Raw genomic sequence first — 12,613 nt, 5'->3', positions numbered from 1 at the left:
CATTTTGACTTCCTCATTTCCAATGCTTCCTGTCATCCCATAGTGCATCTTGGTTGCAATATAAGCATTGGCAACAGCTCACGGCTCCTTATAAACCACCTTTATGAATGCATGTGAATATATTCACAATGCACTATGCATTACACACAGGTGGTTCATAGAAGCTGTTAGCAGATATGCTGGTGAATCTCTGGTCTAGGTAGTTAAGCCAGGTGCAGTACCACCACAGTAGCCTGCCTGAGGGACCGAAGTTGGGCCAGCGGAGTGGGTGTGTGGGTCTCAGTCTCACAGCGAACATGGCAGACTCATACACACAGGTGGGCGATTGTTGAGTTTATCAGCTCGGCCCCATTTAATTAGTGTAATTAGTCTTGCTGTGGGCAATAAGAGACTGATAGGAGCTGACGGGCTCCGGCCGTGCACACCCACTAGCCCCGTTTGCTTTCAGATACGTTTGTATCTGCGCTAATCGGACACATTAATCACACAGTGCTCCCCAAAGCCGCCACTGATGTTTGCTGTTGCATTAGGACCTGTTATCTCAATTGGAGGCATTGGAGGGTGCGGGGAGGAGGAGTGTAGGGTAAGACTGCCTGCAGATAGACATTATCGTTCACTTGCCATTGTTGAGTATCGCTAATCACCTTATACGATGATGAATCACCTTTTTCCGATTTATTTCATTATCAAAAACAGTTAAGTAATAGTGGTACAGGTCCCTTTATTTCCCTTACGATAGAGAGATCGCATAGTCATTTAGGGCCAGTTCACTGTATGGACTGGAGAGTCTGTAGCTAGGCCACCCCTGAAGATCGAGTCACTTTGATGACACTGCCCTCTTCCTCCCGCACTCTCGTTTTACTGTCTGAGCCCTCTCTATCCCCTCTCTTCCTCTCGTCTTTGAAAGACTTTCATCTGGCGGATCCCTCCGTCATCCCTTCTTTAGCATACCAAAACCTGCTGCATTTCCACATGCTTTAACGTGCCATTAATGCTAATTGGAGGCCGGGGCCTCTGTAAAGGAGCCCTCTGCAGGCCTGTTTGTTCACCCAGCAGGGGGGGTGCTGTGCGCTGGCTGGATGTGGGTACCTCTTGTCCCCTATTCCCTCCGCCCCGCCCCCGGTCCACCCTCCCGTAGTCCCCAGTCTGTGATCGTACTGGTCGCCATGGCACAACTGTAACATCCCCCCCCCTCCCCCCCCCGTGGTGTGTGTGTGTACGCGCGCACGCCTGGAGGTGTTTACCAGGCCTCTGTTTGCGCAGTTGGTTTCCTGCCTGGCTGCCTGAGAGTGACACAATCACCCTTCATGGCTGCAATGTGACAGTGTACGCTGGCCTGCCCTGCGCAGCATGGCTGGTTGGCCTAAAGAGGTGCCTGTGTGTGTCGTAGCAGCCACGAGTTAGCTAGGTGAATGTATCCGATAGCTGTGTGCTAGCAGCCTCTCATTCGGACCGATGGACCCATCTGACTGACTAATTGGAGAATACTGGGAGGGGGGGTCGCATCACATTATGGTGTAAAACACACGAGCATACACAGGAAGGTGTGTGCGCACACAAACAGACACACACGGAAACATAATAATCGCACTGTTACTTTCAAGTCTTCTAACGTCGTCACCTGAGCTTCTCGACAATGGAGAATAATATCGGACGGCTGGGGTTATTTTGTCATTCGTTTATTACTGGCCCCGGGGGAAAACGCGTGTTGTGTTACGCCACGGTGAGCCCTGTGTGTAGCACTGAAGGAGCAAATTGGATTGGTATTACAGTATGTAAACCCGGGCCTATCCTGATGAGCCGCACAAACAAATTGGATTGGTGGCATGTAAATCTAATGCAGTTTGATGAGCTGTAGGGCTAAATTGAATTCTCAACAATGTAAATCTGCATCGGCTCGATGGGGTTTCCCGGCGGGCCCGGGCTACTTAAATCATCCGATTGTTCCTCCTGTTACCAGATACAATCTCACTTGGCCATTTGCCACAGCCCTAATCTCTTTTTGATGGCTGCATAGGGATGTAGAGGGGGAGAAAGAGGGGGAGATCCACTGAGCCTGTAAACATTTCTCTGATTGAGCCATCCATGTGTGTTTAATCAAAAGATGATTTCCAGACAGTCAAAGCTGTGTATCTGATTTAGATTCAATGTTCTCTCCTTTTCTGTGCTCTAGCCCCTAACTAAGAATGCCTTTAACAATCTAATTTAGAATACACAGAATTGCCTTTTTGTATTTCTTCCTCTTTATTAACACGGAAGTCTTGATTATTGTATGATGATGGTGTGGGTTTGTTTCCACAGTTATCCGTACAGTGAAGACAGCAGTCAGGGGAAGCAGTACATGAACACCAGATGCCCTGCCTGGTGTGACCGCGTCCTCATGTCTGCCACAGCTAAAGACCTGGTCTTAAAGGTGAGTTTTTAAGAAGCCTAAGACACATACACACGGCGATCTGCCAATAACAGTCATTGGCAGACCATCACCCCGTGGTGTATGCCAGATTCATGTAGAATCTTGGATTGCCAATCGGGGATAGCTTCACACCCTTGGTCTATGGCATCTGCTCTTCCTCCATCCCTCTTTCCTTCACATTCTGTCTCAACTTCTTCCCCTCTCCTCCAATCTCTCTCTTTCTTCAACCCACTCTGTTACTCTCACTTCTGTCTCTCTCTCTCTGCTCTGCTAGCCTTCCAGATGGAGGGATTTACTGTATGTGAATATTCATACGGTGAGTTTAAGCCCAGGGTCCACACAGACAGTATATATGTCCCCTATCTTCTTGCTTGCCAGCGGGCCATAATGTCCCTGTAAAGACGGAGATCTTGTGCTCCCTCTGTCTGCTCTTTCTCAGAGTCAACACAGTGGCAGAACCCAAAGCTGTGGCCCACCACCCTGCCTAAATCCAGGAGAGGCATTGTAAACTCTCAACCAATCTGCCACCACTCCCCTCCCTCCCTCCCCGTCAGCACGGCACCAGTTTGGACTCCAGACTGTTGTCTTTCCCCTGTTGTTTGCTGGATTACTTGAAATATCTACCATGCTAGTCTCTCAGTTGTTCACGTCTGACTGTGATGTTTAGAGAACATGGCGGATCTGGGGTTGGATAATGCAAAACTGTTTCTAAGACCTCTTCAGCACTTGGCATCTTCACAAAGTGCATCTCTTAACATGTTTACGATCAGCCTAACTTACAATTTTCCATGTAACCACAACTTTAAGAACTGCATCCTTTTTTGGTAAGTTTTCTCTGTTGGTTGCGGTTGTTGTCGGGAAAAACAAGTTTGTGTAAATCATTCAGTTTAAATCATTCAGTCATTTCACTTTACACTGAGGTGTCCCATTTTTTTGGCTTTAATCAGCCCAATGAATAGATTGAGTTTGTCCACCTATTTGATTACTATGCTTTTTAAGGTGACAAGAGGAGAAATGTATTGTGTCTAAAAGTGCACACTCACACTTGATTAAGCTGGAGATGGTCCATGACAATAGAGCTGTTGGAAGGCATCTGGTGTGATAAATGAGACTAGATTACACTGGCGAGGCCAGCTGTAAATTTAAGTGAAGGCAGCCACCTTGACATGGCATGGCAGATGTTCAGTAGGGACAAAATTGTCCGAAATGGGGTGAAACAGAGATAAACAGTCTGAACATGTCCACTTCAAAACGTTTTGCTACGGTGTGCCCTATTGAACATGTCCCTGTACGGGGAGGAACTTGCCGTCCACGGCGACGAGAGAATCTTTAATGAACACAACACCAGAGCATCCCTTCCTCCACAGAAGTACCTCTCTTCTGTACTACCGTAGGGGTGCCTGCCGTTTATCTGATGGTCTGGGTGTGTGCAGGAGTCTCCAGGATAAAAGCCCAGAACATTAGTCCACTTCACAGTGGCAGTCTGCACACAACCACACTCACATCTCTGAGTTCCAGAACGCAGAAGGGAGGAAGTTGGCTTTCTAAAATATAACAATTCCTATACTAGCCTTTCTTCTCATCTGCTGTGGCTTTACAGGAAGGTTTGGCTAATCCCCCTTTCCAAAACACTTGCCCTCATCATTACTTTTAAAAAAGAGACAAAAAGGCTATAAATTGTCCATAAATAGTAGTTCTACAATTATTTATTTTCTCAATTACAGGTTAATTGCTTGTAATGTAGGGGAGCCTAACGTTAAAATGTTCACAGATTGGCTGATGATGCACTGAGCACGCGCACACACACACACACACACACACACACCACAGACACACACACACACACTCAGTCACTCCAAGGCAGCGTTACAGATTGTTGAGACATGGGCCTGAAAAACAGGCGTCCACGTGGCATCGTCTATCATGGCATGGTCGGTTAACTCGCCGCCATGTTATTTTCTGCTTGCCGAGCCCTAACACGGCAAAGGTTGCTCGCTGCCTGCGCGGCACAGCGCCGGAGGGTGGATGTGCGGTAATGAATGCTCAGCGGAGCGAGCGCTCTGTTTCTGCCGGAGGGCCCCCGGTAATTTGTTTATCTGTCTAAAGATTATGCAGCCCGAAAATCCACAATTTGATGCTGTCTTTGTAAATGATCAAGTCTCTATGTGATGAATGTATCCCGGGCTCCAGGAGTCAGCGACTCATGCGTTTGGCAGGCGGTTGGGGAAAGTGCCGGTGCGTGGCCCAATAGAAATGTAGAGTGAGGTACCCGCCGCACGGTGCTCGCCAGCGCACCAGTGACCTTAGACTAGCAGGATAGGTTTGAAGTTAATTTGGATTTAAGTTTCTGGTCCATTCTGAAGCTACTCGTTGTTTCTTCTCAAGTGGAAGCGCTGCTCACCTAGTCACAACTGACGGCTCTCGGGCTCTTTAAAAAGTCTTCAGTTCTACCAGAGAAATGATTTATTATACTCTAGGCCTGAGGTTCATGTCTGTGTTTTGACACTTCCTTTCTTTTGTGTGAAATATGGAAACATGATTCATTCATATGCTGTATGAGCTCATTTGTTTGGGAGGTAAATATTGTCTTGGTAACTGGTTTCCTTACAGTTCCTGTCTATTCACTGTATTCAATCTTCAAGTAAAATGTGCAATATTGACTTTCTGAAGTTGTGTTAACTATGTTAAGATTCTGCTGTTAGTTATAAATCAGTCATATGTAATCAACTGTAGGCTACTTCAGGATCAGGTTTAATAACACCGCATGAAATGTCCAAGATAAGAATTTTCTTGTAATAACATTGTTAAAATGAAATCCGAATAATGCTCATTTGACCTTGAAATGGCAACAAATAAAATGATTTGCCACACTGGGAGGAACATTTTTCTCTTTCGATTAATGTTTTAGTTATTTGTTTACATTTTTATACTACTGTTATTTTAATATAATTATTTTAATTCTTTTTTTTCTCTCTCAGCCTGAAAATGAGGAGAAGAACTTGGTCTATGACAATATAGGGCCCAACGTCTGCATGGGGGACCATAAGGTAACATCACAGGCCTAGCCCACTTCTGGGTTGTGTTGTTTTTGCCTGTTTGTGGGTATGGGTGGTTGTCTGTCTGTGTATGGATTTGTATGTGTGAAATTGAGTACATTATTTCATCATGTTCTATTGTTTCAATTGAAAACTAAGTGTGCACTTTGTTGGAATTTGGGATTTCCAGTCAATTTCAATTAATGGAATTCAGTACAGTCCTTGATTTGAAAGAATATGACTAGAACAACTACCTTACCTTATCATAACCAAAAACTAGTACTCCACTGACCTATTACTGCAATTGCTTATGCATGTGCCTATAATGAAACCAAAAGTTGGCTGTGAACAGTCACATTGTGATCAGAGGCTCTTTTGTCATGCTGACTTTATAGATAGTATTTAACACAGTCCCTCGACTCTGTAGTGTCAGACAGTGGCTGTTAGGCTGACAGAGAGAGAGGCGCCTTAAAGCTGAACTCCTCAGTCTTTCATCATTACTTACTGTGGACTGGACAGTAGTGTATGTGTGTGTGTGTGAGGGGACCTAGGTACAGAGAGATACTCCACCAGACCTAGGCCAAGAACCACATGCACCCGCTAAAATCACATTCTGCTATGTTTACATTTTTTCCAATGTAGTTAGCACGCAGGTGAAAATATGTGTCCCCCCCCGGTATGTGAGTTTAGGGTGTGTGTCTTTGTGCGTGTTTGAGAGCTTTAAACTTGTATTGGCCCCATTTGCCTTTGACCCTTCACACTCAGGGCAGGACTGTTGCTAACTGGCTCATTTGTCTCTGTGTCCCTCTGTCTGGCAGCCTGTCTACCTGTCCTTTCGTTTAACAGCCGGGGCAGGTAAAGCTAATGCAAATAAGCACAAGTGTTGTAACGTGCAGTGATGTCTTGGTAAATATTTTTATTTATTATTAATAAATTATAGATTTTTTACCGTCATTATTTCTCTTATTAATATTCTTATTATTATTAGGCTTCGGTTTCCTACATTTTTTTGCATAGCGTTTTTTTTAGTTGTTCGTATAATACATGCTTGACGCTGAGGCATAATTCTCATTGCGTCTCTGTGGTTTTTTTTTCTTCTTTATTTTGTCAGGGAAGTGGTGCCAAAGGGTGGAAAAGATATCTGCGTGAAGCGCCTCTGTGAGAAGAACACGAGAGTTGGACACAGGATACACACACACACACACACACACACACTGAAGACCCTATACAGACTTTTCAGCAGTGCTGACCAGTTGCTGTCATAATAACACCTCATTCATACAAGCTGATGTTTTTCCACACAACACGTCAGTATCTGGACTACCCACCCGAGAGACGTTTGCGATAAGACATATCTTACTGACCTCACCATTGCGACGTACCCTTTTCCCCCAGAGAAAGGAAGGACAACTATTTTCCATGTCACAGCCTTGTTGCCAAAACTCTAATATAAATTAGTCATAACTACATTATTTTAGATACCATATTTGCAATTTTAGGTACGCCTCTAACATAGAAGCTACTTCCATACAGTATGTAAGATGTTTTTAAAAAGTGCAATGCAAAAAAAATTGTATATCTATATTGTTAGGTTTATTTGTACATTGGACAGTATAACATAGAGTTGTTGATGGTTTTAGTGCTGTTCTCTCTCTTCTGACCAAACTTTGTGGTCCCACTGTTTAGAATAGATAAATATTTTCACTTAATTTCTTTTTTTTTGTTGTCATTGCTGACTTGTGTGCATAACACTGCCATGCCTCACATCAGCTGACTCTCATTTTATATACTGTACTTTTTAAAGAGATAATTTATCATTCTTACCACAATTGTTATGCTGAAGTATATGGAGACAATATGGCTGCTGGGTGTTTCATCAGCCATGACCTTTGAATCTAACATTACAATGGAGAGAAGGAAAAAAAAAAAACATTTCAGCCAACATGATTTATATAGCCTATCCAAGGATGTTTTAAGCAGTGCCATAGACCATGCAAGTATATAAGATATTGTTTCATATATAGCAGTCTCACATTATTTCATTATTATTATTCTAACTTATTTCTATGTAATAATATTATGGTTCTGAATGTGATGTTTTTAGATAGGCTTGGGTATCTATTTTTGTTACTGCATTATGGTGCCAAGTATTGTACAAAGAAATGAATTGTGTAAGAGTTAACATAAAATAGTTAAGTCCAACTGATAGATAAAGGTATTGATTATACATTGTTAAAAACAAAAAACAACAACAAGAAAACGCTAAAGTTGGGTAAGACCAGGAAGAATTGCTTTTTAATTTTGTATGTAGCCTTCAACAGCCTTCACTGCTATGTTGCAAATAAGGCCCTCTCATCGCTCGTTAGAGCGTTAAAAGGCGATTAGGGGAGGCTGTTGATGAAACGCGAAGGTTTCCTTTTATTGATTCAATTTACTACATACACTACAGAGTTCAGACTGTGTGAAGCCGTTAGATTGATCCAGGATTTTTAATATTTTTTTTCTCCATCTAAATCACCGCAAGTGGAAATTATATTGTGACTGCCGCTGAATTTGTTGTCTTACCAGTGTGATTTGATTCGTAGGCAAAACTGCTTGTTTTACTCCGCTGGTCACGTGATAAGAGAAGCTGCGGTTTGTTCACTTCTTTCAGCAGATAGAGATTCTATACCCCATTGACGTCATGGCCTCTAGTGTTGGTTATGCGGTTCTCAAGCAATAAAACCATTAGAACTCAATGGGTGTTTTGTCATCATTCCACCGCATCTATCACTTCAGCGTTGCATACCGCACAACAAGATTGATTAGGTCTTATTATTTGTAAAACTTTCTCAACTTGCATGCGTTGCCACAATCGTACAGAGGCTGTGTGCACGTAGGGTTGACCGTTTTCAAAAATGTTCGTGATATCGCATCAAGTTAAACCATGCAGCTTTAACGCCTCGATCACACCGATAGAGCTATTGCGCAAAATGAACGCAGCATCATCTGGACATGTGTGCAACAAAAGTTCAACATTCACCTTCTGCTGCCATTTCTGTCAAGCCGTCAGCGCATACAGTTTGATGCATACGTTCGATAAATCCAATTGATGCTCCACAGAACGCACTGAAACTGCCTCTGTAACACAATGGTGCAAGGCAAACGCGGCGTTCCGTTGCACATGGGTGTACTTTTTCTTTTTACCAAAATGCAATGACACTATCGATGTGATCGAGGTGTAAGTCCTATGGTTGTTGCAGCTAGACTGGCCTTCTAGGCCTATTATGCTGCGTTTACACAGGCAGCCAATTCTGATAATTTGTCGGTCTTTTGACCAATCACATCAGATCTTTTCACGCCAGATCTTTTTCAGAGCTGATCTGATTGGCCAAAAGACCAATTAGTGGAGGAAAGGAGGTCAGAATTGGGCTGCATTTGTGGACGCCGAAAACATTTTCCCGTGTTAGACATATATAGAAAACAGTTATGGATTAATGAACAATTGCTATTTTCTAGTAAGTTTTCAAGTTAAACCCAGTGCATTTATATAATAACTAATATATGTAATAGGGCAATAGTGAAACGTGGTATAAGTGTACCACATATCTGAAATGCATACAAAATACAGTACAATATGCAGTTTAATTAGGGGCCTAGCACTATGGACATTTATATTTTTTTCTGAAAATGTGTTGATTTGTGCTTTAAATATAGCCTACATTGTAGAATAGTCATTCTCTCTTCTATTGTACTTTAAGCATGAATGAGCCCGAATCAATCCATATGACCAGAAGTCCAAACTACACTTCCCGAGCGTTAGGTCCAAAGAAAATCACTATTTCAATATAAACTGTTCTGAGATGTGTGAAGTCTATAATATACTTTAAAAGGGATAAAGCAGTCTACACACTTCAAACATAAAGTAGGCTATAATTTGGGGTTGTAACGCAAACATATGGAGGCTATAACCTATAAACAACCCTCCATTCCAATTACCATATCTGGGTTTGTGAATGTAGACAATTTAGTTTTTGAAATGTTGAGAAATTTTTTTAAAAAAATACAGATTTTTATATGTAGCCTATATATTCATGGAACTCCCTATGCATAAACGTATAGACATTGCATTGTTTAGGCCTAATCACCACCATCCTTCACAACACCGTTGTAAAAAAAATTAAAGTATAATATTGAGAATAACATTACAAGTAGTCTAATGTCAAGTGTAATTTATAGTTTGTCCTTGTTGGCCAAATTCACAAGACCTAGGCCTATTAGTTCAGTATAGACCTATACTTTCACATTGAGCTATTCCATCTTGCGTAAGCAAAGTTTACAAAAGTGATCCAAAACATCTCAGACGGTCTTGGATAGAAGAAGCAAACAGGTTTCCGTTCATTATAATTTATTAGACCCATCTTTCTCAGTATTTGAGTGGGTCCCGATCAATGTCAAAATATGTGGTTATTCAATGAAGAGTAATTTCAGTGAAGATGAAAACTGTTCAAAAACAAAATTCCATTTTAAAAACAAAAGCTTGTTAAATAATTTATTCATAATACGTTTTTTTTCTTCCATCTTCGCAGAAGTAATAATACTCTCTTATTCCAACATACACGAGGGTCCAGTTCTCTAGCTTTGTTTGATGAGGTAAAACAAATTCCTTCAAATTATAGAACTGAGTTGAAATCGTTAAAACAAGCTTTTTACATTATAATTTACAACATTTGCATTTATACATTGTGTACCTGTATTGAATTTAGAATGGTAAAAGGTGGAGAGATGGGTAACATTATTCGGCAATAATATAACAAAAGGAAGCTATAATATTGCGAGGGTATATGCTTATCGGGATTTGCGGGAAAGGCTGCCATGTCTTGTTTACATTGGTTTAATAACATAACTTACTCAGTAAAAAATATATACATCTCACTTACATTTTCGTTTGTACAACATAAATCATTCACACCACCCATCAGCGCCCTTTCTTTCCATTTGAACAATTTATACCCTGGTTAAATTCGCTTTAGAAGCACCATGGAGTGTTTGTCTCTTCACGACAAGTTGTCACTGTCATCACAAGGTGTCCGAGCTATTGCTGCATGGACTGATCAAGGAAAGGTTTGTAGCCTTGTGCTTTTTCAGAAGTCTTGTGATTTTTTCGTCGTCTGAATTAGGGTCCAGAGGTTTGTTGTACTCGTCATCGTCCTCATTGTCCGAGCTTTCCTTCATCTTCTCAGTTTCAGAGTCATGTTTCTTTTTGGCTGTTGCCATTTCCGCTGCGTGTCTCTTCCGCCATTTGGTTCTCCTGTTTTGAAACCATACCTATTGGGAGGAGCAATAACATACAATTAAACACTTAATAAATACAACTATAAGACATACTTATGGTGGGTAGTAAGTATTCTTCCAACATAAACGTTATTACTATCTGAGTTGGAGCCAAGAAAAATCCTTGCTAAACATGAAGTTACTAATAGCTCCAAATGCATAATAATGAAAACATAATAACAGCATAGGCAAATGCCACCAATGTTAACAATATTAGCAATAATAATAATAATAATAATAACTGAGAATAACACACATTACACACAACTGCCACATACCAATTTTAATTTTGAAACGATTAACATTTAGGCTTATAAATTAATTAATGTTAAAATATGACTCATGTAATGATACATACCTTGACTTGACTTTCAGTCATTCCTAAAGAGTAAGCCAGTCGAGCTCTCTCTGGGCCAGCAAGGTATTTCGTCTGTTCAAAGGTTTTCTCCAATGCAAAAATTTGCTGTCCAGAAAAAGTTGGTCTGGAGTGTTTTTTCTTTCCATCCTTGTCGAGCATCATGTTTGCTTGAGCTACAAAAAAGATTGAAGAGTCTAGTCAAAAATATGTAAACACAACAGTGATTAGTATTTCATCATCAGTAGTAAACAGTTGTCACGAGTTTACTCCTGGAGAGAGACTATGCTATACGATATTAAGTTATTTACAAGCACAACCAAGACATAGGTTACCGAACAAATAAACAAATATCCTAGGCTATTCAACAGATGTCTACATTAAAAAAGTAAAACAGAAAGATTTGTATAGCTGCATTTAAACATTTTGCACTATACACAGCCAGATAACAAAGCGTACCAGGACAGGGCACTCGAGGATCCCTCCAAGGGGAGCTCTGCATCACTCCAGGCCAGAATATGGGTGCTCTTCCTGGGAGATCCGTCAGGGGCTTCGGGTACCGAGAAACGGCTGCTGGGTTAAAGTACATTCCTGCGGTGGCCAAGCCGTTTATCCTTGGAAAGCCCGAGAGCAGCTGTCCAGCTGAGTTGATAGGTCTACCCAAGATATCGCTAATTCCATGTGGTGTCCCCAGGGCAAGCTGTGTGTTCAAATTATTGAGAGAAGGCGCCTTGAAGCCCGCGTGATTCTGCAAAGTGTAGGGAAATAGAGACGTCTTCATTTCGGTCATGTTGTGCAATGCTGCCAGCGGTGTACTGCCTAGGACGAAAGCACTCTGCCTGTTAGCATCCATCTGCCCAACAGCTAACATTTGGGAGCATGAACCACCAAATTTGCTCGAGTAAATATAATAATAAACCGGAGAAACGAATAAATATAAAGGTGCTGAACTGGTCGATAAGCAGAGGCCACTACAGGAGCTTCTGAAGTATATCCTGGATACGGCAAGCCACTGAAGGTTGAAACTTCAGAAAACAAAAACACTTCTTTAGGAGAGAAATTCTCTTGCGTTGTCGGACAAGAGTTTGATAATAAAAAAAAATATCTCTCTCCGGTTCAGACTGTCAATAGTGAGTTTGCCGCATGCGTCCACATCGAGAATCCTCTCGGAAGTCGAAGGATCTGATGATGTTTTTTAGTGGTTATGATGGTGACCATAAGGGTCGGCTTTCTTCGTAAATTGACTCGAACTATGGCGTGAGTGAAGCGGGATGCACTGATAACCGTGCAGCAACCTGCATGCACATATTTCCCATTGGATAATTTTGAGTGAGAGAGCGCTCTGATTGGAGGGAACACACTCGGGTACTTTGCATGTGCGTCCCTTGGACAAAGCCACACACTATCAAGATCGCCTTGTACTGCTATTAATGATGCATCATACGGTAGAAATCATTGTTTCAACATTTGACAAATACGATTTATTTACAATATAAC

At 41.7% G+C, this 12,613-nt stretch overlaps 2 protein-coding genes across 4 annotated transcripts in view; one reads left to right on the top strand and one right to left on the bottom strand.

Moving 5' to 3' along the window:
• Window positions 1–8,186, top strand: part of LOC106605012 (inositol polyphosphate-5-phosphatase A) — a 198,892-nt gene extending 190,706 nt beyond the window's left edge. Inside the window, exons 13-16 of one of the 2 annotated variants that reach the window (XM_014200229.2) lie at window positions 2,302–2,413; window positions 5,392–5,460; window positions 6,267–6,303; window positions 6,560–8,186. In XM_014200229.2, coding sequence (XP_014055704.1) covers window positions 2,302–2,413; window positions 5,392–5,460; window positions 6,267–6,303; window positions 6,560–6,597 — 256 coding nt within the window. In that variant the 3' untranslated portion in view covers window positions 6,598–8,186. Of the gene's footprint in view, window positions 1–2,301; window positions 2,414–5,391; window positions 5,461–6,266; window positions 6,355–6,559 lie in introns of both variants that reach the window. The other variant, XM_014200220.2, reaches the window with a different exon arrangement.
• A 1,632-nt stretch (window positions 8,187–9,818) lies between these two features.
• On the bottom strand, window positions 9,819–12,388 carry nkx6.2 (NK6 homeobox 2). Of its 2 annotated transcripts, none has more exons than XM_014200196.2 (3): window positions 11,576–12,388; window positions 11,120–11,313; window positions 9,819–10,755 (listed from the first exon to the last, which is right to left on the bottom strand). In XM_014200196.2, exons 1-3 carry the CDS (start codon window positions 11,985–11,987, stop codon window positions 10,507–10,509), a joined length of 855 nt encoding a protein of 284 aa, XP_014055671.1. In that variant the 5' UTR covers window positions 11,988–12,388; the 3' UTR covers window positions 9,819–10,506. The 2 variants fall into 2 exon arrangements, with proteins under 2 accessions (XP_014055671.1, XP_014055680.1); XM_014200205.2 differs by having other exon boundaries at window positions 11,120–11,292; window positions 11,576–12,386.
• Window positions 12,389–12,613: the final 225 nt, after the last annotated feature.

Source organism: Salmo salar, chromosome ssa01, assembly GCF_905237065.1.
Source record: "Salmo salar chromosome ssa01, Ssal_v3.1, whole genome shotgun sequence".
In the NCBI taxonomy this organism is placed as follows: domain Eukaryota; kingdom Metazoa; phylum Chordata; class Actinopteri; order Salmoniformes; family Salmonidae; genus Salmo; species Salmo salar.
Note: the sequence above shows the minus strand (reverse complement) of the source record. Positions and strands in the feature narration are given on the sequence as shown.